Source organism: Mus pahari, chromosome 17 (assembly GCF_900095145.1).
Source record: "Mus pahari chromosome 17, PAHARI_EIJ_v1.1, whole genome shotgun sequence".
In the NCBI taxonomy this organism is placed as follows: Eukaryota; Metazoa; Chordata; class Mammalia; order Rodentia; family Muridae; genus Mus; species Mus pahari.
Genome location: NC_034606.1, coordinates 63,655,605 through 63,677,402, shown reverse-complemented (window position 1 = coordinate 63,677,402; position 21,798 = coordinate 63,655,605). Strand labels below are relative to the sequence as shown.

Below are 21,798 nucleotides of genomic sequence, written 5' to 3'. Positions count from 1 at the left end.
CAGGGCTATACAGAGAAACCCTGTCTCGAAAAAACATAAATAAATAAATAAATAAATAAATATTTCTTTAAAAAAAAAGATTTATTTTTATTTATTTATTTATTTATTGAGAAACCCTGTCTCGAAAAACCAAAAATAAATAAATAAATAAAGATTTCTTTTTTTAAAAAAGATTTATTTATTTATTTATTTTTATTTATTTATTTTTTGAGACAGGGTTTCTCTGTTTGTGGATGGGATTAAAGGCGTGCGCCACCACGCCCGGCAAGATTTATTTATTATTATACATAAATACACTGTAGCTGTGCTCAGATTCACCAGAAGAGAGCATCAGATCTCATTGCGGGTGGCCGTGAGCCACCATGTGGTTGCTGGGATTTCATCAGGACCTTCGGAAGAGCAGTCAGTGCTCCTCGATGAGCCATCTCTCCAGCCCCAGGAAGAGAATGTTTTAAGTGACTTCAAGTTGGGGCACTGAGAACTAGGTGCCTGAACAACAACAACAACAACAACAACAACAAGAACAACAACAACAACAAATCAAAAGCTTGGGACAAAAGGGTGACCCAGAGGCCACTTACTTCTCTTCCAGAGGACAGGGGTTTAATTCCCAGCACCCACGTGGCAGCTCATAGATGCCCTCTTCTGGTCTCCAAGGGTATCAGGTGCTCATGCAGTGCACACACAAAGGTTCAAACAAACACCCATGCGCATAAAGTAAAATTGAGAAAGAATAAGAATGGGGAAAAAAAGAAGCTTAAATTTCTATCCTCCCCTCAGACTCTGGAATAGCAAGGGCTCACAGGAAAGGGCTGAAGAGAATACATTTTCACTGTTTCAAACCCCTTTGAAGCCCAGTGCCTTATCCAAACTCACCCCTTTAACACCGTGTGTGTGTGTGTGTGTGTGTGTGTGTGTGTGTGTGTGTGTGTGTGTGTAAGCGGGTGCATTCTGTACTTGGCCAAAGCCCTTTCCAGCTTTCCCATCTCCCCAGACCATGGCGTTCTCCCACAAGTCCAATTTGAAAGGGATCCTGAACTCCTTCCACTTAAACATTCTGGAAAACATTTTGATCCAGACCTTAGCACCCCACAACCCAGCCATCCTACCCCTACCAAGATTGAAGCCGCTCTACAAAGCGGCTGCAGAAACCCTCCGAATAACAACATCTGCCTGCCAATCTGTCTTAACCTACTTCAAGCAGACTCACCCCCAGGCAGTCCCAGCAGGGCCGCAGTACCTGGCAGCCCAGACTGCCAGGCCGCTTCAGACCGGTCATTGCCTTTGACCACAGATTCAAAATGGCCCTTCTGTTACTGCTCTCACTTCCACACAAGTGGACTTTGTCCCTCAGTGCTGTGTGACTGTGTCTGTGAAGTCAGGCCACCTCCTCCAGGCCCCGCCCCGAAAGCCCTGGTCAGCCTCTTCGGAGCCACCTTCCGGTCCTGTATTCCTGTGCTCGCCCTCTCTACGGGAAGCTTTCCCCAGGCTCACCTAGTTTTACACTGTAGGGCCTGGAACCGCGCCCCACTCCCGGCGGAGCGCACCTCTTGCAGCACGTCATTAAAACCGCCAGGTGGCGCTGCCGTTTACGGAAGGGAGGGTCCCCCAAAGTCCCAGCTCTCCTTTTTGCAAGGTTGGGACATTCCTGATCAAAGCTGTCCGGACCGTGTAGCTACCTGGCTGGAGAAAAAGGGCGACTCTATCAATAAAATTAAAATTTTCGACTTCCTCTTCTCTCCGCCATAAATGGGAGGTGATCCCTGTCTCGCTTCAGGCTGCCCGCTTCTCTCTGTACTCCAAGACGGCCATTATAGGATCACTTCTAATTTCTTAAGGGAGAGACATCTACCCATAGGTGAATAAGAGAGCCCATCAAGACCCCCAATTCTGCCTCACTACCTTGCTTCTAGGCCTTCCAGTTAGGGGACTCCACATCCAGACTCGAGAGTCTGAGCCTGCGTAGCCCAGAATCCATAGAGCCCGAAGCTGTTCTGACCCTTGTAGCCTGAAGCAAAGAGGGAAAAAAAAAAAAAAAAAAAAAAAAAAAAAAACCACACCAGCAAGGGATACAGGGTGGGGACGTGCCATCAGAAGAGTAAGGGATTCTCCCGCCAGGATTCAGGGGAAGAGGAGCCTGCCTTCTCGCTTAGGCGCTGGAAAGGAGGTGCCTTCAGTATCCCAGGCTACAATTCCGTTGCAGCTCCTTGACCTTGGCCAAGTCACACCCTTTTCTCGAGCTTCAGTTTCTTTTAAAAGAAGCTTGGATCTACGAAATTTCCCAGGCTTGATTAGAGGTAGGGATGGAGCTGGTGGTCCTCACTTAGGGTCACCTGTCAACAGTGGGCAGAATGTTTTAGTTCCCTCCAACGTCTAGCTCTAGCTGGGGACTCGGGATATAGCCCCTTTAGGGCTGAGGAGGGGCGACAAAACGACAACTCAGCCACGGCTGGGGACGGGGGCGGACGGGGACGCTGAATAATGAATGAGACTTAATTGGGCCCGCTCTGCGCGGCGGCGCGCTAAGCTTGGCAAACAGCGCAGGCAGCAGCAGCCGCCGCCGCTGGACAAACAAACTCGCTCCGGAGCTGGGAGCCCAGTGCGAACCGCCGAGAGGGGGAGGGGACCCCGGGGTGCCAGGTCTCCTGCTCGCAGGAGGGGCCCAGAAGTGCCCAGAAACGTGGGAGGAATGAAGGCTCCGGGCCCAGCCTGGGAAGGAAGGACTAGGGAGGGAGTGGAGCAGATTTTTGCCATAGAGCCCTGGGACCCAAGGGCAATGTAAGCGCGTGGAAAAGATGGAGAAAAGAGTGGAGGACGGAGAAGAGAGTGAGAAATGAGCGAGGAAAAGGCACATCTGGAGGAGGGTGGCTGAGGGTGAGGGGCGAGAGAAGGACCATTACTGTGAGGAGAGGGCAGAGCGATGGAGAAACGAGAAGGGAGGCACAGGGGACCTAGAGGAGGAGAATTGAGGAAGAGTCAAGGAGAGGGATGAGAGGTGACCGGAATGAGAACAGGGGTGACGGGGTGGGCGAGAGGAGCCCCTGCCTGCGCCTCGCCCTGCCTCGCTCCCGCCCTACGCTCTCTCCAGCCGTCCGCACTCACTTTGTCACAATTACGGGGCCGTCACTCGGCCGGGATTGTTTTCCCCAAATTGTTGTTCTATAAACTGGCGCGGGGTGGGAGGTGGGGGTGGAGGTAGAATCTGACAAGCTGAAGCGGGAGGGGAGCGTGTGAGCAGCTGTCGAGGGCATGGTAACGTATTTACCCGCCACTGGCCCAGGGCTGGCCTTGGCTAATACAGAAACCCATGAGAAAATTGATGGCCTCCCCAGCCTTCGCCACCGATTCCTATTTTCATCTTCCAGGCCTCTCTCGGTCTCAGCTGCCTCGGTTTCCCCAACCGAAAGCGGCAGGTACTGGAGGCCGAGGCGATGACCAGACAGGACCAGAAGTTGCTTAGCCTTTCCCCAGTCTCTCTGGCCCGCGCTCTCCAGGGTCTGCTCACGTCGCAGGTTTGCACTCTCATTCCTAAGTGTGCCCAGGTCCCCTCGCCCCCGCGCCGCTCGCTACCCCAGACCACCTTGCCGCTCCTCAATTCTGCAAACATCTGTTGCGCCCACTGAGCGAGAACTGCGCTGGCTTCCAGCTGCCCCCCTCCGCCCCCAACACCTCCCCCGCCCGCCTCCTCTCCGCCAGCCCAGCCTGTCGGCTCCGTGACAGCCGCCGCCGAATCCCGGGCCCCGCGGGAGCGGCCGGAGAGGAGACGCTGCATGGCTGGCTCCGACACCGGCCTCCCTCGTGGCTCCAGGGGCAACGGAGGATGGCGGCCGCTGAAGCGAGACCGGAGTCGGCCGCGGGAGTTGGCAGGGCTAGACGGGGGAGGGGGGAGGCCCTGGGTGGGCTCCTCTCGGCTTCTTTTAAATCCTGTCTTTCTCAGTCGGTCGCCCTCGGTCCAGCCTGAGCTGGGACCCTTCCAGCTGCCGCTGAGCGCGCGTGGGATTCAGTAGGTTTCCCGGTACCTCCCCCCGCAACGCCCCCCAGTCCGGGTGATTTACACCCCGGCTCCGCTCAGCGGCCGCTTCCCAATCAGGAATATCGACCCCGGGCGGGGCCCTCGGGCCGCATCGATCCCTCTAAGGCTCGGGATTTAAAAATGTCAAATTTGCCTTTTCCAAGCGGGTGGAGGGGGCGGGGGCCAGGAGGAGGGCCGTTTGCAGGGGAGGGTGGACAGCAGGGCATCGACCAGGCGCCTGTGCCCAGAATGAAAAGCGATGGCGGGCGTGCCCTGGCATGGCCTGGTCATTCTTGTGTTCTCATTTGTGGCAACAAGGAAGCTCTAGCCCTACTGCCTGGATTCCACAGCACATTACTATTACACTGGGTCATTCCCAGAGGCAGGAACCCAAAGAGGAGCAAAGACCATTCCAAATTTGAGGAGACAAAATTGAAAGGCCCCCCAAAGGTTAAAACATAGGGGGAAAAGACAAAACTATAGTGACCCCAAGATCAATGTAGGCCTGGGAATAGCAAGGCAAATGGAAGCTGCCTCAGAGGTGCCCTAAAATAAATCAATGTTCCAGAGACCCTGGTCAGGCTCAACTTCTTAGTGGTTTGAGAATGAATGAAAGTGTGGAGACAGAGCTAGGTGAAAAAGAGATGATCATAATGTAATTTGTAATTAGTATTGTCTTCCCAAGGTGTGAACTAGTCATTAGCTAGGCCCCAGCAAGAGTCCAAAGATTTGAGTCCTAAGAGATGGATTCGCTTAGAGATCAAAAGATCTGGGTGGTGGGGTCTGCAGCCCAGGTCTTTAATCCCAGCACTGGGAAAGCAGAGGCAGGTAGATTCTGAGTTTGAGGCCAGCCTGGTCTACAGAGTGAGTTCTAGGATAAACAGAGAAACCCAGTCTGGAACAACACCACCAACAACAACAACAGAGAAAAAGAAAAGAAGACGGGAAGAAAGAGAAAAGAATTTGGTCTTGAGCATCACACGGGTGTCTGCTCAGTAGTCACTCCTTTTCTCTGAGATCACCACCAGTCAGGGGAAACCAGGTGGATTAGAGATCCCATACTGGACACTGCATTTGCTGTCCATGTAGGTTATGAAGAACTCTTGCAGTAATCACGTCTGCAAGACTAAGCAATTAGATACCTAGACTTGGGCGAGGGGAGAGTGTCCACTGCTACCAGTGCTTGGATTAGGGCTGGGAGGGATCAGTTGTCACAGCACTCTCACAGTTAACATCCCACACATCCTCAGGAGCACACCTCAGCTGTCACCCCTGCGCGCTGCCATTTCCCCAGAACTGCAGACAGAGCTGACAGCAAGTTGGGGGAGCATACACCGGGAGGGGTGTGGTGGCTCATCCTCCAAGGATAAAATCAGTGGGACACATCACCGACATTGACATGCATAGTCGCTGATGCCTTTGCACCATCCACTCTGTCCATGGCTGCCACGCACACGCCATTGTCTAGGCAAGCAATCATGTACAATTCTTCTGAGGTCAGGCACCAAAGCGCCTAGTTTTAAACCTAGCTACCTAGGTTACATACCTAGTTACATCCTTTCTCGGTATCTGACCTTAATCACCTAATCCAAGGACAGAGTTTGTCTCCACCTCTGACTCCCTCATTCTTTAATTAAGGAGACGGCCAACAACCGGGAGTCCAAGTTCAAGGTAGTCAGGGCTGGGGGTCGAAGTGAAAAGCCAGGAATAGAGGGAGCGGTGGGACTGTTAAACGCTCCCTTGCTCCCGCTTCTGTCACTGGCCTCCTTCCCAGCACGTCCATTCGCCGCCCACCCGGCCCCGGTCCGCCTGTCAGTAGAGTAATGAATGCGCGCTCGGGGCCCTGGGCCCCCCCTGAGTCGTTCATCACTGCCAGCACCGCCCACCTCTGCCTCCCGCCGGGAGGGCTCCACAGCAGCAAGGGCCCTGCTCCCCCTACCCCCACCCCAACCCCGGACCACTAATTGTCAGATTGAGATGTTGATTTGTCAGCTGGGAGCCAGAGCCACAGAATCCACAGTAAAACCTGGACTCCTTGAACTTCCTCTTGGCTCCACTTGGGCTCGCCCGGATTTGGAGCATTTCTTGATTTGATGTAGATGGTTTGGATTTTACTCAGGAGTGCGGGGATAAGAAGTGCAGTGACGCTCTAGTCCGATAGGAGGCGCCATAGGCTAGAGGCCTGGCATTTTCCTGAAACGGTGGCCTAGGGTTTCCACAGGTCGGGAACGGAGACCCCCTAAGGCTTAGTCCTCCAGACTTCCTGCACGTGACACCCAGGACTTTGATCTGCTTCCCTCCAGCAACTACTAAGGCTCCATTGCCCCACCCCACCCCCGCCGCCCCAGGAAGGCCTCAGGGCGCCAGTATCAAGTTCCCCTTAGAGATTGCCCAAATTCCTTCCTCTTCCTCCGAGTGCCTCGGAAGGATGCTCTCCGCTCTCCCGCAGGAACCGCACCTGCAGGAGTCTGCTCCGCCCGGACCCGGGGCGCCTAGGTTGCAGTCCCAGCCCCGCCCTCTCCCGGGCCCGGGAGCTCCCCGGCGGCGGGCTGAGTGACGGGCAGCGGGTGATTATGCGGGAGGGGGAGCGGGGTGCGCCGCGGGCGGCAGCGCTGACCCTTCACATTTCCGATCCGCCGGGACCCTCATCCATCCGAAGCTGCTCTTTGTCTGGCCGCCTAATTGCTGGCGGACAGGATGGATGGCGGGACCGACAGCCGCGGAATCCCTAATAAAGGCCGCGGCCGCGGGGGAGGAAGCTCGGGAAGGAGGGGGAGCGAGTGGGAAGGGATAGAAGGAGATGGCAGGAAGCATTGGGCTGCCGCCGCGGGCTCTGAGGCGATGCTTGTTGAGCTCACTGAAGCCAGGCTTGGCCCAGGGTGTAGGGCAAGAGGTGTGAGGTCGACTATTGTCTGAGTGCGGCGGATATGGGGGCTGGTTAAGTCTACTGCTTGTCAAAGAACTAGGAGACCCGACCAGAAAGAGCATCTTAGGGCCCACCTCACTTAGCTGGGCCCTGGAGACTTGAAGCTCGGCGCTTCCTCCCGGACTCTCAGCTCTCAACAGCCCGCATCCCTCCTTCTGCCTCTCATCCGCCTCCTTTCACCTGTCGTTCTCCTGGCAGGCGGCGAGGGATTCAGTATCCCAGTGGAGAAATGAGGGGTATGACAGCTGTCTGTGCAGTCAATTGCCACATTTCATTAACCAGAGGGGCTGGAGAGGGCCAGAGGTGGTGACGGGGGCAAGGGGTGGGGTTGTCAGCTCAAAAGGAGGTGGAGAGGGTTCGAAAGACTAGAAGAGGAGCCTCGTTTGGGTAAGTACAGGGCTGCGGACAGAAGCCAGCTCTAGGGCCTAATAAGCATTTTGGAAGCACACTCTACTCAACCCGCTACCAGGTCAGAGGAGGGTTTGAACCAAAGGTTGTCCAGAGCTCTAGGCCAAGGGATCTGACTAGCTGATGAGTGGAAACCCTGGCTTGGTGTCTGCAAGTGCCCTCTGAGCCTTTGATGAAAACATATAGTCGCCAAAAGGAAGAAAAAAAAAAAAAAAGCGCGCTTAGGTCCAGCCACCGGCTTTTTGAGGGAGAGAGTTTCGGGGTTTTCCCTTTGAAGGCAGTTAGCAACACTTCCCCTGATTTCATCCCTCCTTTTCCTGTACCCCTTCTGATATCTGAACCATTCTTTGTAACTAACTTTGGCCTTTTGTTAACTTTGTAACTAATATTGGCCTTTGGCCAATATTTTAACCTTGGTGGGCGTCAAAGTTGATAGCCGGGGCCCAGGTTGGGAAAGTGAGAAATTAAAGCCTGGTGCTGTATATACTACTTCTGTCTTCACATTTGATTGTCGAGTCCCTATAAACACCTGGCTGCCTACCCCTGTCCAGTTTCTCTTACCCTTGCATCCTTGTCCCTTTCCCAAGCCCAGCTAGAAATATCTCCTTACAGGGTGGAAACTGGACAAATGATCTCCCAGTTCTGGACCTCAATTTGCACATCTTTTACAGGCAGGGATAAGAGCCACCTCTCAGGGATGCAATAGGATGCGATGAGTCTCTCACCAAGCTGAGACAAGAGATACACATCTTTGGCCTTTATGCTGCACAGTCTTCTCTGAAGAGGGTGCAGCAGATGAGGACTCGAATGTCCAAAGCCTTGAAGTAAAATAAGCACTTAATAATGTTATCTCAAGGGGCTGGAGAGATGATAGCTCAGCGGTTAAGAACACTGACTGCTCTTCCCAAATCACAGCAACCCCATGGTGGCTCACAACCATCCTTACAGCTACAGTGTATCCATATACATAAAATAAATAAATAAATCTTTTAAAAAAATAATGTTGGGCCAGGCAGTGGTGGTGCATGCCTGTAATCCCAGCACTTGGGAGGCAGAGGCAGGCAGATTTCTAAGTTCGAGGCCAGCCTGGTCTACAAAGTGAGTTCTAGGACAGACAGGGCTATACAGAGAAACTCTGTCTCAAAAAGACAAACAAACAAAAAAATAATAATGTTGGGCTGGAGAGATGACTCAGTGGTTAAGAGCACTGACTGTTCTTCCAAAGGTCCTGAGTTCAAATCCCAGCAACCACATGGTGGCTCACAACCATCCGTAATGAGATCTGACGCCCTCTTCTGGTGTGTCTGAAGACAGCTACAGTGTATTTACATATAATAAATAAATATAAATCCTTTTTTAAAAAGGTTTATAAAAAATGTTATCTCCAGTCCTATGCAATGCCCTGAAAGTCCTCTCTTCACACGCATCTAACGCCAGGCAACCCAAATGCTTCCAGCATGTGTGCCCTCGAAAATGGAGCTGGATGGAGCTGAAAGCCAGACCGTAGAAGGGGAGGGAGAATATAATTCTCTACTGGTCTTGAAGAGGAGGAGGAAAGGAAGGGGTTGTTAGATTTTGATGGACCACCAGCCAGATTCATACTCTCTCTCTCTCTCTCTCTCTCTCTCTCTCTCTCTCTCCTCACTCTCTCTCTCTTCCCCTACTCCCACCCCAGATGAGGAAACTGAGGATTGCACAGTGATGGAAGCAGCCACACTTCCAGTCTTTCCATCCCTTCTATTGCCGACCTCTTCACCCCTTCTTTTCCCTAGAGGGCATCTGGGTCAGTGACAATAAGTATAGAGAAAGAACGAAAAGAAAGAACCTTCAAGGAGCCAGGACCTTTCTGCTAGACTTCATAAAAATTTAACACGAAAACTTCTGCAGAGTAGAAGGCACATAACACATGCAAATCATATGCTAATCACATGCTAATTTAAAGTCTGGCCCTTGGAGCTCTAACACACACCTTGACTATATAGCCCTGGGGGAAATTCTGGGGAAACCCTTGGGTTCCCAGAAGGTAAGGATTCCCCTTAGGGTCTTGTTAGGGAATTAATGTTCTTTTTTTTTTTTCTTTTTCTTTTTTTTTAGGGTCAGAGAGAAATTGAGTGTATAATCTGAGATTAGGATCGGTGTAAATGCAGAGTCCTTGGCAGAGGTTGGCACAGGATTCAGACTGGGCCAAGTTTGGTTAGGAGATTGTGGAACTCATCCCTCCTCACCTCCTTCCCACCAGCCCTGCACCGTGTTTCTGTATCTTGCTGTGCCCCTGGACACCTACTTCCCATTCTTAAGCTCAAGCAAGGCCCACTGGGACCTCCTAGCTTGATCCCCAGAGAGGCTCTAGGTAAACTATTCCTGACCCCTCCCCATTTCCCAGCATTTTCTCACAGATTTTGGCCCCAGGAAGACCTACCTCCTGGATTAGCCCTAACTGGATCCCTTCTCAGATGAACGTGACAGCTGCAGGGGAAGCTATGAGAACCTGGTGAGCTGGCAGCTCCATTCCAGAGCATGGGGAAAGAGCAACAGAACATGAATAAATTCATAGAGCTGGCCCCTTGGCTCCCTGCTCCCCCCTACACACACACACACACACACACACACACACACACCAAACACAACTGCTGCCTCCTCCTGCAGCCCGGCTGGTCACCGGTCACCGCTGCTCACAGCCTGGACTGGAGACAGCAGAAGGATGCTCTAGAGAAAACCTGGCATCTGAAAGGGGTTAAGGTGAGGGGGTAAAAAAGGGGGTGTTGGGAACTAGGATGAAGAACTGGACAGAGAGGCCCGAAGAGGGAAGAGGGGTGTCAGGACTTGGGGTGGATGAGGCCTGAGGCTCTGCAGGGGAGACTGGTGTGAACCGGGACTTGCTTTCTCTGATCCATCCATCATGCAGCCTGGGGGAGCAGATATGGCATTAGACATGCACAGGGCCGACATGGCCCTCAGCCCCCCGAGGAAGACAAATGGTGACAAAGACCTTGAATAAAATTTGTATTTATGGAGGAGGAGCCCTTCCCCCACTGGCTGCCAATCCAATCAGTTCTCTACCAATCCTTTCAGGCAGGTTGGGCCCTCGCCCCAGCCCCAGCCCCAGCCCAGCCCCTTCTTTCTCCAGATTGAGAATGAAGAGGTGGGGGACCCAAGGAGTGCAGGAAATGAGAGATAAAGAAATCACCTTCTACTGACAACTATGCCCTGGTGGGCATGCCTTGTGCCCTCCACATCCCACACTCTTGGCTGTCCCTGCTCTCAGAGGCCTCTGCTGCTGCCTCCTGCCAGGCCTCCAAAGACCTGAGATCCTTCCGTGCTGGCCCTCACTCTCCCAGTCTCTGACATTCGATCCCCCCCCCCCCGAAAAGATGCAGCTCCTGGCTTTCCCTGTGCATGCTGCCTGCCCAAAGTCAGTATTCCTTCCTGGTCCCTCCGAGAGCAGGCAGAGTCACCTTTACAGGCCATAGTCCCCTAATACCGAATCCATACTTGAACCTTGTTACTATGCACAATCAACCAAACATCCATTATCTGGAGCCTGATTTTTCTAGATTTTCTCTAGTTAATAAACAGTTGGGGAGGCCAAAAGGAGCCCAGACCGGGGACGGTGAAGACTGGGCTGGGGCAAGACAGAAGCTGTGCCAGTCTGGGCAGAGCGAGTGAGACTAGCTTTCTGACTTTCTCACCAGACTCCATGGGCTCCAGTCCTCAGACAGGATAGCTGGCTTCCGTGGGTCTCGGATTTCAGTACCAAGACAGAGACATACAAACACCCTCTTCAAGCAGCCTCACATGGGTACACAAAGACAGCCCACAATCCACTGTCCTACTCACCCCGGGACTGCAAGGCCAGGATCCTGTGACCCATCCCACCACACACCCAGTATCCAGCACTGTCACAAAACACAGACCCATAGCCTACCGCTCCGCTTGCAGAGCTGCCCCGCCCCCCGCGTCTTCTTCACAGTTGATATGTCACATTGGAGTCCGAACACGGACCTGGGTGTCTCTCTGCAGCGCGCCATTTACATTTCTCTCTCGATCTGTCAACCTGTCTGGGCTCCCTTCTCTCTCTCTCTGTCTCTGTCTCTCCCTCTCAGGCCGTCAGTCTCTTTTCAAGCTTTGTCTCTCTGTCTCTGTTGCTGTCTCTGATTTCTCAGCTGTCCATTTCCTGCTCATTCCCTAGTTTCTCTCTCTCTCTCTCATCTCTCTCTCTGCTGCTTCTGCTGTTTCTGCAATGTGCTATAAGACCCCCCGCCCCAAAATATCATAGAGACCAGGGTGGGGATGACAGATTCGCCTTTTCCCAGACTGGTCAACAAGTACCGGTTGAACCCTTTGCCATGTTCGGTATTTGGTTGGGGGCACCGAGGGACGTATGATGGCGAATTGCTATTTATTTCTGTTTTCTGTTTGTTATATATGAGTCCCCCTTGCCCCTTGTTTAGCTCTGCATTCCCCCTCTGAGGTTTTATATGTATATTGTAGCCTGACCCCTGTTTACCCCATCACTGTGTTTATCTTCCTTTAAGCTCTGAGAATGTCAAACTCCAGCTACAGAGTGAAAGTGAGGATACATACGGTGAGGGCTGAGGATCGCTGCAGAGCCCCGGGAGCAGGCTAGGAACCTGGAGGCCGGGGGCTCGGCGGGGAAGTGGGGGGAGGTGGCGCGGCCTGCCCCGCCCCCGTGCTTCCCGCTCTGGGCGCCAGGGGTCGCTCCGCCTGCAGCCGCTTATAGTGGTCCTGCCGCGCAGCGACTCACACCACCCGCACTGCTGCCAGGGAGGAAGGTTAGGGACGCAGAGAGGGAGAGCGCTTGCTGGAGAGGGACGCCTGGCTAGGGCTCTGATGAGGGCTGCGGTCACCGCGACCGTAGGAGGCAGGTAGTGCTTTCCACGAACTAGAGTGCAAAATCTCCGAGGAGGTCGCGTCCAGGAAGAGCCCCCCCACCCCACCTCCCGCGCCAGCTCAGAGCCTGGGACGTCGGGAGAGCGGAGAGAGGTCCCCGGTCTAGCTGGGAGAAATCAGCAAGGGGAGCCTGGGAGCCAGGCACTGCTGTTCGCAAGAAAGCAACTTAGACCTGTGAGAAACCAGCCGTCCAAGAAGCTGCAGGTCTCAGGCGCCCTGGATCGTTAGAACTGCACCCGAGGGTAATATCAGACTGGTTCTGAACCCTCAAGGGCTGTCCTTGGCCCAGCTCACGGGGAGATCGCCACCTTGACAGGCGGTTTGGGGAACAGCACTGCTGTCACAGGAGGAATTCGCCGCGGCAAGGTGGTCCGGCACAGCCGTCGGGAGATCCAGACCGGGGCCCGAGCCCGCGGAGAGCCCCGGGCCCCCGCCACCATTGCGCCCAAAAGTGAGGAGGATTTGCTGGCCCTGGCCGCGTCACGGCTGAGCCGCCGCAAGCGGGTGGCGGGCGCAGCCGTCGGGGTGGCCATGGTGCTGCTGCTGCTGGTAGCCATCCCGCTACTGGTGCACAGCTCTCGCGGACCTACACACTATGAGATGCTAGGTCGCTGTCGCATGGTGTGTGACCCTCACGCATCCCGAGGCCAAGGCCCCGACGGCGCGCCCGCCTCGGTGCCTTCCTTACCTCCAGGTGCCAAGGGAGAGGTGGGGCGGCGAGGGAAGGCAGGCCTGCGGGGGCCACCAGGACCCCCAGGTCCCAGAGGGCCCCCTGGAGAGCCAGGCAGGCCAGGTCCCCCAGGTCCTCCTGGCCCAGGCCCTGGAGGGGCAGCGCCCCCTGCCGGCTATGTACCCCGAATCGCCTTCTACGCGGGTCTAAGGCGGCCTCACGAGGGTTATGAAGTGTTGCGCTTTGACGACGTGGTGACCAACGTGGGCAACGCTTACGAGGCAGCCAGCGGCAAGTTCACATGTCCCATGCCAGGAGTCTATTTCTTCGCTTACCATGTGCTCATGCGAGGTGGTGACGGTACTAGCATGTGGGCCGATCTGATGAAGAATGGACAGGTGAGGTTGCCCCTCTACTTAGCCCCAGATTGTGTTAATGACTTCCTAAAACTCCCTGCTCTCAGTTTACAATCCAGCTCCTCCCCTGAAACACTATCAGGGTATCCAAGACTGCCAAGGCTACCAAACTTCTAATGTCACTTAATTTAGTCAAAGAGGAGGAATTGGGGGTCTGGAAGAGAAAATCACCTGGCGAAAGTCTCACAGGACAGTAGGCTGAGGTCAGAACTAGAACTCAGGATTCTAAGACCCCCAACCTCACGCTCCAACCTACGACTGTAGCCTGCCAAATCAAATGTCCATGGCGCCTTCCCCACCCCTTAGCTTTTTCTCTCTTTCTTCCTTGAGCTGCCCTCTCTATTGGGGCGGTCTTCTCAGTCAATGAGTTTCCAGGGCCTGGCATGGAACAAGCTATTAGAGAACCTGATTTCAGGGAATAAAATGGAATCTCTTGTTTGGGGTAGTGGCAATCTCCCCCCAGGTGAAGTCATTCAGCTTGGATTTTCAAAGAAAAGTGAAAGGGTTGGGAAAAGGGGAAGAGAAAACACTAACTGGTCTCTTTGCTAGATCTTATTTGTTTATCCCCAGGACCTGGGGCCAAACCTAGACCAAGCTTTGCCCTCAGCTAACACTGAGTGTGTAGGCAGATGTGGACAAGGGTCTCTGGCTCAGGGGCTATATGAGTGGTGGAGTAAACCAGTTTGGATTTGGGTTTGGAAAAGCTAAGAGACAATGGACAGGAAGAAGGGAGGCCTGATCTTCGGGGCCTACACCCACCCTGGAAACCTCTCAGGTTCCTCTAGGTGTTGCACAAGTGGGTAGTCAAAAAGCATTGCCACCTAAGATTTGAGGGGATAGCTCCCCAAAAGACTCACATGTTTGAACAAGCAAGACACCATAGGGCTGGGCGGAGAGAGCTGCCTCTCTTCTGCAGGCTGAAGAAGGTTTGGACTGAACAGTGACCTTTGAATGTTCCATGGAAGGGGTGGGGCCCTGGTGCATCAGGCCTACTACTCAGGATCCCTTAAGCCTTAAAGCCCTGAGCCCTGCTATATGGCTGAAAAGCTCCTAGACCCCAAGAGGACACCACCCAGCCCACCTTCTGCTTCAGTTTCGGGGTCTGTTCCTAGCAAGCCCTCCCACTGGAGCGTGGGGAAAGGGAGTTGCCAGGCTATGCAAGTCTTTATGGGGTTGATAGTGTTTGTAAGGGAATGAGTGTCCACAGGGTCCAAGTGTCTGTCTCTGTGACTGTGGAATGCCAGAGTGTGAGCAGAGCTTGGTGTCTTCCTTCTTGTGGCACCGAGTAGGTAGACTCGGCGTGTGCCAGGCATCAGGGTGGTTTTAGAGGGGGTGGTGCATGCAAACTCCCATTCTGTATTCCACGGAGCAGGCACTGCGGCCCTGGGAATGGTAAATAATGATTAGAATAATGATGAATAATTAATGATTTAATAACCAGTCCCGATGGGATGGAAACTGGGGGAAGGGGCTGGCGGTGTGACTGCTGCAGACCAGAGATCAGAGACCAAAGGCAGTCCCTCGCATGGTAGGGGATCAGGTGACATTCCCCAGGGAAGCCCAGGAGGCCAGAGGGAAACAGTTCATTTTCCTACTGGTACAACACAGGTATAGCATAGGTGTAGATATGCTTGCACCTCAGGAAAGCTAGTTTAGGAATTCCAAGACAACATAGAATCCTAGAAGTATCCTGAAAGCTTTTTTTTTTTTTTTTTTTTTTTTGGCACAAGAATAGCAATACTATATAACATTTTCTATATACAAAATGGTTCTGAACTCTACAAGTAATTTAATAAACTCAGTTAATCTTAACTACCTCGTGAGGTAGGTCCCATTATTATTATCCCTTATTGCTCTAGTAGAGGCCCAGAGAAGACATGATGTGCGCCCAAGTCATGCCAGAAAGCTCTGTGGTCTCCTAGTTCAGTGGCTCTTCCTAATGCTGAAACTCTTTTAATACAGTTCTTCATTGTGTAGTAGTCCCCAATCATGAAATTATTTCATTGCTATTGCATAACTATAATTTTGCTAGTTATGAATTGTAATGTAAATATCTGATATGAAGGATATCTAATATACAACTCCCAAAAGGAGTTGACTCACAGGTTGAGAACCGCTCCCCCAAAACCTAAGCCATCCTTGCTCCAGCAGCCAACCAACTCAACCCCCTTGGTCATTTCAGCTCTGCACAGGGTATGAGAAGCAATGGGTCTGGGTTTTTTTTTTTTTTCCTCCTCCCTCACTAGGTCCGGGCCAGCGCCATTGCTCAGGATGCAGATCAGAACTACGACTACGCCAGCAACAGCGTCATTCTGCACCTAGATGTGGGTGACGAGGTCTTCATCAAGCTGGACGGTGGGAAGGTGCACGGTGGGAACACCAATAAGTACAGCACCTTCTCGGGATTCATCATCTACCCGGACTGAGCCCAGCACCTTACTCTCACGTTCGTTTGCCCGCCCCCTCGACCCCTCGCTCTAATCCGCACCCACCTCCAGCTAGCCCTGCCCAAGACCCCATCCTCAGAGCCTGCGGACTATCTTGCTCCCGAGGCCACCTAAGCGGGGGCGATTGGATTCTTGGGGCTCAAGGGTTTTAAGTGGCTGGGGGAGTCAAGAGATGGGAAGGCCAAGATGAAGACAGCCGCTTAGGGAGGGACTACCTTGTGATCCAATGAAACCGGCCAGAGAGAGGAAATTCGAGGGTGGCCCTCCCTTCTGCCTGGAACTGGGGGGAGCTTCACTAATGGAGATCAAAGTCTCACTGGGAAAAGAGGACGTCCTGACAGCAAGGGAGGGAAGGGGCAGAAGCAGAAGGAACCTGTCTAGATGAGAAGGGACTCTGGCACAGGTTAGATTTGGACCTCAGTAGCCACTCTTTCCCTTCCCCTCCCCCATCTCCATTTTTCAGGCTCCAATCACTGGCAGCCTTCCTGTGTACTAGAGGAGCCAAGGACTTCCTTCCTAGCATTAAGAACCCATTTTGTACAGTCCCCATTCCACCCCTCTCCAGGCTAGGTCCTGGAGTTACAGATCATGTCACTTCTCCCAATAAAGTGAGGTTGGAGAGTGTGTGTGTGCCTGCCTGCCTTGGTAGTTGGAGGGAAGGCAGGGGAGTGGCTGGCCTTTGCCTGACACCCTGAAAGGCCTCTCACTCTGCTCGGGGGGTGTGTGTGTGTGTGTGTGTGTGTGTGTGTGTGTGTGTGTGTGTGAGATCTATCTCTGATCTGTGCAGGTAAGCCTGGCCCCACTTGCCTCTCCAGAAAAGGAGCACCATAAGGGAAGACAGCAGAGGAAGGACTCCCTTCAGGAGTGCTGCCCTTGCAGGCAGGAGTGTGGAAGACCCTAAGGGTGCAGGTTTGGTGTGACTGCATAAGAAAGGAATTCCAGCCACTTTTTTCTTTTCCTCCCTTGGTGTTGGTTTGTTTGTGGTTTTTCTCCTTTTGAGATGGGTCACAGCTCTTGGGTTCAAGTGATTCTCCTGGCTCAGCCTCCAGTAGCTTAGGGCCACAGGTGCCCAACTGAGAGATCTAACAGTGGTGTTCTACATAAGGGAATACCTGATGCACCCCCCCCCCCAGAGTGGGTGTCATCTCAGAGAGAACAGGTTCTGAAATTTCCCCCTAACCCACTCACGAATTTCTGAGAAGGTAGGCTGGCGGGCCGCTTTGTGGAGGACAACTGCTGAAGAGGAAGTCCCTGGTCCTGAGTGCTTTAATCTCCTCTAAATTGGAGCACACTGCCACCAAGTGGGCCTCCGGAGAGCAACAGCACTAACTGCCCCATTCAAAGACAATTTATAGAAACTTTATTAAAGGATAAAGGGGCGTTGGTTCCCAGTCCGATGATGGGCAGGTCAACAATAAATAAGGCTAAAGGAAGGGGTGAGTGCAGCAGAGGACACGCCCAGTAAAGATGGGAGTCACGATGGAGAGTCCTGTGGGACCACAGGGCCAACTGGAATGAACCGCTGGAGAGAGAAAAAAGGAGGGCCTGTCATGTTCCATCGCTTCTCCATAGAGGAAGCAAGGTCAGCCTGCCGCTGTCCCATAGGCATGCTGGCTGTATACTGAAGGCTCACCAGGGCATCTTGCCATTCAAGCGTCGTGGCCACGGGGTTGGTGCAGACCCGGGTGGGCCCGGGAGGTGGGGCTCGGCTGGTGTAGAAGGCGCATTCATCATCCAGGAGAACCTCGTGGAAGCCATGGATGGTGGTGAGAAACGCGCTGAGGCGCTGCCTCAGAGCCAGGGTCCGAAGGATCAAGCTGCTGGGGCCTGAAGGCCATGAAGAAGGCCTCTGGAGTTATATTTCTTCCGGGTGCTACCCTACCCCACCTCCTTCCCGCTCCCCCTCCCCCATGAGCGCAGCCACTTAGAAAGACAGGGCAAGGCACAGACCTGGCAAGGCGGGGCCCACTCCCAGAGGGACAGAGCCTTTTCTTCACGTCCTTTGCCAGCCAATTCCTTACCTGAATGGCCTGTTGGGCATCTCAAAGGGTAGAGTGAGTGAATAGGGGGGCTGGCACAGACTGGGCTTTGAGACGAGAAGGTCAAGCTGGTGGTTGCTGGAGGCCCCTGATTGCAACAGGCCTGCAGGCTGGACTCTGGGGTTCTAGCTTCCAGAGCACAGGCTACCGATGCTCCCGGCTCTGTCCTAGGGCAGGCCCCGGGGGGCTCAGCCTGTCCCCGACAGCTAGGCAGAGGGGGTCCAGACAGTGCTGGAAGGCACGGCTCCGGAAGCTCTGGCTCAGCTCTGTGTGGAGCTGGGAGCTTTAGTTCTGTGGTAGAACAGGGCTGAGCCGCCTTAGTCACCTCCTCAGGGCAGGCCTGTGGCTCCTCACACTCTTCCGCAAGGAGGGGCTCTGTAGCACCAGAGTGTTTTGACAGTCCAAGGGCAGCTCCAGAATTGTGCTCTGAAGCAGTCAGAGTTCTAGAAATTTCAGCTGTCGGGGGCTTTAGTTCAGTCATATCGAAAGCAGAGCCTCCATTCAGAGAGGCACAGTTGCCCATGGCCAGCTTCTCTACCTCCTGCTGCAAGAGCTGCTGCAAAATATTGATGCGCTGTGGTGGGAGAGAGTATCCCAGTGTGTCACCATGTGTTCCCAAGGCCCCCACACTGTCATCCCCCACCCTTCCTCCCAGCTCCCCCTCCCCTAAGCCTTCTCATGGAAGAGAAGCCATCAGAGTTGCTGCCCCTACAGGCCCACCTGTATCCTTAGCTCCTGGTGGCTGGGGGTTCTCTCGGGGTGAGGCCCAGAAGTGCTTGCCACAGATAGTTTCCCGGGTCCCTTCTGCAAGGTGATGTGACTCTCCTGGTCAAACAACTTCATAGCAATCTGCTCCTGCCACAGAAGGAGAGGGGGCGGGTAAGGAAGCCACATTAAGGTGGAAAGAATGCTTCCCTCCCCCTCTTGGAATGGATCAAAGCTGGATCAAGTATGGTGGTGCAGGCCTACAACAGAGCTGATATTAGCTCCCAAGACGCTAAGGCAGGAGAACCAAAAGTTTGAGGTTTAGGCTGTTGAGAAGATGTTCATAACACATAAACACAGAAGAAAAAAAAAAATTTTTCCGCCGGGTGTGGTGACGCACGCCTTTAATCCCAGCACTCGGGAGGCAGAGGCAGGCNGATTTCTGAGTTCGAGGCCAGCCTGGTCTACAGAGTGAGTTCCAGGACAGCCAGGGCTACACAGAGAAACCCTGTCTCGAAAATCCAAAATAAATAAATAATTTTTTTTCAAAGTTTGAGACTATCAGAAGATAGACACAGAGACAGACGGGCATCCTAAACACAGAATAGGAAGGAGAGAAGGAGAGCCAAGAGGCAAAGACACCTACCTCACGTCACAAGGCTGCCAGCCCTCCAGGCCAGTGGGCGGTGCCACAGGCCTCAGTACAGGAAGGCTTTAGACACTTACCCAGGGCGGGGCAGGCTCTTCAGGGGAGGCGTGAGGGGAGAGGCCACTCAGCCGCTGGGCCTGTGTCAGACGGGACAGATCACCCATGAGGGACACCCACTCCTCTGGCCTGTCATAGACTACCTGCCCCACCCCCACCCCAATCCCCATCCAGGACATCTGTCCTTACAAAGGACTTACACTGGTTCGTCCATCCGTCCTTCCTCCCTTCCTCCCCAGTCCTGGCCCCTACAGGTTACCTCCTTTGCTTTCTCCTACCTGCTGAACTCTACGTAGCGATCGGAGGGGTGTGAACTGGGCTTTCCGTGGAATAGCAAAGCGTTTCGTGGATGAATATGTGCTCTGGGGAAGAGATGTGGTTGGCTGAGCAGGGCTTCCAGCCAGACCCTTCTCATCCTGCCCAGCCCAAGGGTTGTTGATAGAAATCACAGCTGAGAGGCCTGGGGAGCAGAACACCCTCAGCCGGTCTAAGCAGGCGACTGTGGGGTGATAGAAGGTGGTACTACACGGCTGGGTGTGGGCTGGGCTGCAGGAACGGGGGAAGGCAGCAGATGGGAGCCATCACCGTCCAGTGGAGGCCCCCAAATCTATCTTCCTGTTCTTCCCACTGCAGCAGCTACTCTTTGGGGGCTCACCTAGGGAAGAGGCTAGGGGTACAGGCACACTGCCACCATGCGCGGTGCTTGAGTGGTTTAGTCAAGAGAGAAACCAACTCTCCCTATTCATCCATCTCCCCCTGGCTTTCCATTCAGCCCAAGAAAGAGCAGAGAATTTAATTTTAAACTGGTTTGTAGCTCTTTACCAAGGATTTACACTGCTCTGTCCATCTGTCCTTACCAAGGGCTTACGCTGGTTTGTCTGTCCTTATCTCTCCTGTCATCACTGCAGACTCATCTCAGACCTACTTCTCATCTAGGCTTCAATCTCTCTGGTCTGTTTTGCCGGCTCACAAAGACTAGATATCTCCTCTCCTCGGGGCTTCTGCATCTGCAGCCCGAGGTGAAATGCCCTCCCCCTTGTCTATCCGAGTCACAGCCTCAACTCTGGTCTCATAGGAAAACCTCATCTTCCCCAAACTACATTTTGTAAAAAGACTGCTTAGCATGTCCTTTGTAAACATTAAACAATTTCCCCCCAAATTTATGCATGTGTTGGGTGCCCATGTGAGCCAGAAGAGGGAATTACAGCTAAGTTGCCAGCCCTACTCATCCATCTCACATACACACACACACACACACACACACACACACACACACGCACGCACGCACGCACGCACGCACGCACGCACGCACGCACCTTCTATTTTTAAACACGGGGTCTTGCTGTATAGCTGAAGCTGTCCTGGAACTCAGGATGGATCAGCCCAGGCAATTCTCCTGCCTCCAGATACTGGGTTACAGTCATATACCACCAATGGCTCTAAACTACCAATTTATTATGACACCAATTCCTCCTCCAAAGTCCTTTCAGTACCTTATGCATTTAGCTTTAGAAAGAATGTGTCAGCTGGGCGTGGTGGCGCACGCCTTTAAGCCCAGCACTTGGGAGGCAGAGGCAGGCAGATTTCTGAGTTCGAGGCCAACCTGGTCTACAAAGTGAGTTCCAGGACAGCCAGGGCTACACAGAGAAACCCTGTCTTGAAAAACCAAAAAAAAGAAAGAAAGAACGTGTCACCATGTGACATCCTATATATTTCATTTTACATTTGTGGGGTGGGGTTTTAGTTTGTCTTGTGTTATTTTGCCCCCCCTTTCTAGAATACATACATATATATTCTGGAACTAGAACCATTGCTGAATCCAAAAGCCAGTCAGCAAATGCCAGTGGAATGAAGAATTAATGCTTGCTTGGTAAGTGGTAAGCGTTGGCTGTGTTTCGGCCATGGCACTGATTTGATAGTGACACACATACCAGTCTGTCATCTCTCACCCTAGGTCCCAGATACCTAAGAAAGGAAGTCAGATCTACCCCTGAAGAGGGCTTGGTCCCAACTCCAGCAAAAGACCAAATAACCTGAGTCCCAGGTCTGCCAATTCTACCCACAGTCCTCAGTGCTTCGCCTGAGCTCCCCCACCCCCTTCCTGGGAGGGCCTCATCTCACCCTGGTGTTTGTCAGACTTTCTTTTAATGGTATCCGTTGAGCCAAACCCAGTTGATGTCTTCCTCCTCCGTCGGAGTGAGGGACAGCCTCACGTTCTCCTCTGAGGGATAAGGAAGCTGGGAGGAGAGAGGACATTCATTTCCTGGAGTATCCACAACGCCAAAGTCTACCCATTCAGCATTCCCTGAGAGCACAATAATGCCTTGGCAAACACTTATCAATCCCAATGCCCTGGGTGGGCTGGTGGCCATGGCTCACAAGGGACTGGGATAGAGGACACAGTAGACATTGTCTTTCAGGAAGTGGCAGGGAGAGCGCAGAAACAGAGACACACGTACAACCAGGCCGACCTCTGACCTTCCCGGGAGGTCTTGTCTGCTGTGTGTGTGTGTGTGTGTGTGTGTGTGTGGTGTGTGTGTGTGTGTGTGTGTGGTGTG

The 21,798-nt window shown here is 53.2% G+C and overlaps 3 protein-coding genes across 5 annotated transcripts in view; 1 reads left to right on the top strand and 2 right to left on the bottom strand.

Moving 5' to 3' along the window:
- Nucleotides 1-1,350, bottom strand: part of Dnajc22 (DnaJ heat shock protein family (Hsp40) member C22) — a 7,270-nt gene extending 5,920 nt beyond the window's left edge. The window contains exon 1 of one of the 2 annotated variants that reach the window (XM_021217388.1): nt 1,211-1,350. The gene's annotated coding sequence lies outside the window, so the exon portion shown is untranslated. Of the gene's footprint in view, nt 1-581; nt 701-1,210 lie in introns of those variants that run through there. The other variant, XM_029548205.1, reaches the window with a different exon arrangement.
- Nucleotides 1,351-12,424: 11,074 nt separating this feature from the next.
- C1ql4 (complement C1q like 4) lies at nt 12,425-16,337 on the top strand. The gene is made up of 2 exons (XM_021217084.2): nt 12,425-13,325; nt 15,590-16,337. Exons 1-2 carry the CDS (start codon nt 12,789-12,791, stop codon nt 15,767-15,769), a joined length of 717 nt encoding a protein of 238 aa, XP_021072743.1. The 5' UTR covers nt 12,425-12,788; the 3' UTR covers nt 15,770-16,337.
- Nucleotides 16,338-17,127: 790 nt separating this feature from the next.
- Nucleotides 17,128-21,798, bottom strand: part of Troap (trophinin associated protein) — an 8,634-nt gene continuing 3,963 nt past the window's right edge. For both annotated transcript variants that reach the window (XM_021217025.1, XM_021217026.1), the window contains exons 8-14: nt 21,362-21,477; nt 19,519-19,602; nt 19,261-19,320; nt 18,550-18,684; nt 17,812-18,403; nt 17,424-17,617; nt 17,128-17,312 (exon numbers count right to left, since the gene is read on the bottom strand). In XM_021217025.1, the coding sequence (XP_021072684.1) occupies nt 17,265-17,312; nt 17,424-17,617; nt 17,812-18,403; nt 18,550-18,684; nt 19,261-19,320; nt 19,519-19,602; nt 21,362-21,477 (1,229 nt within the window). In that variant the 3' untranslated portion in view covers nt 17,128-17,264. The remainder of the gene's footprint in view (nt 17,313-17,423; nt 17,618-17,811; nt 18,404-18,549; nt 18,685-19,260; nt 19,321-19,518; nt 19,603-21,361; nt 21,478-21,798) is intronic.

Coding starts and splice junctions, on each gene's coding strand:
- C1ql4 (XM_021217084.2), top strand. CDS start 12,789: ATGGTGCTGCTGCTGCTGGTAGCCATCCCGCTACTGGTGCACAGCTCT. Junction 13,326..15,589: donor ATCTGATGAAGAATGGACAG/GTGAGGTTGCCC, acceptor CTCCCTCACTAG/GTCCGGGCCAGCGCCATTGC.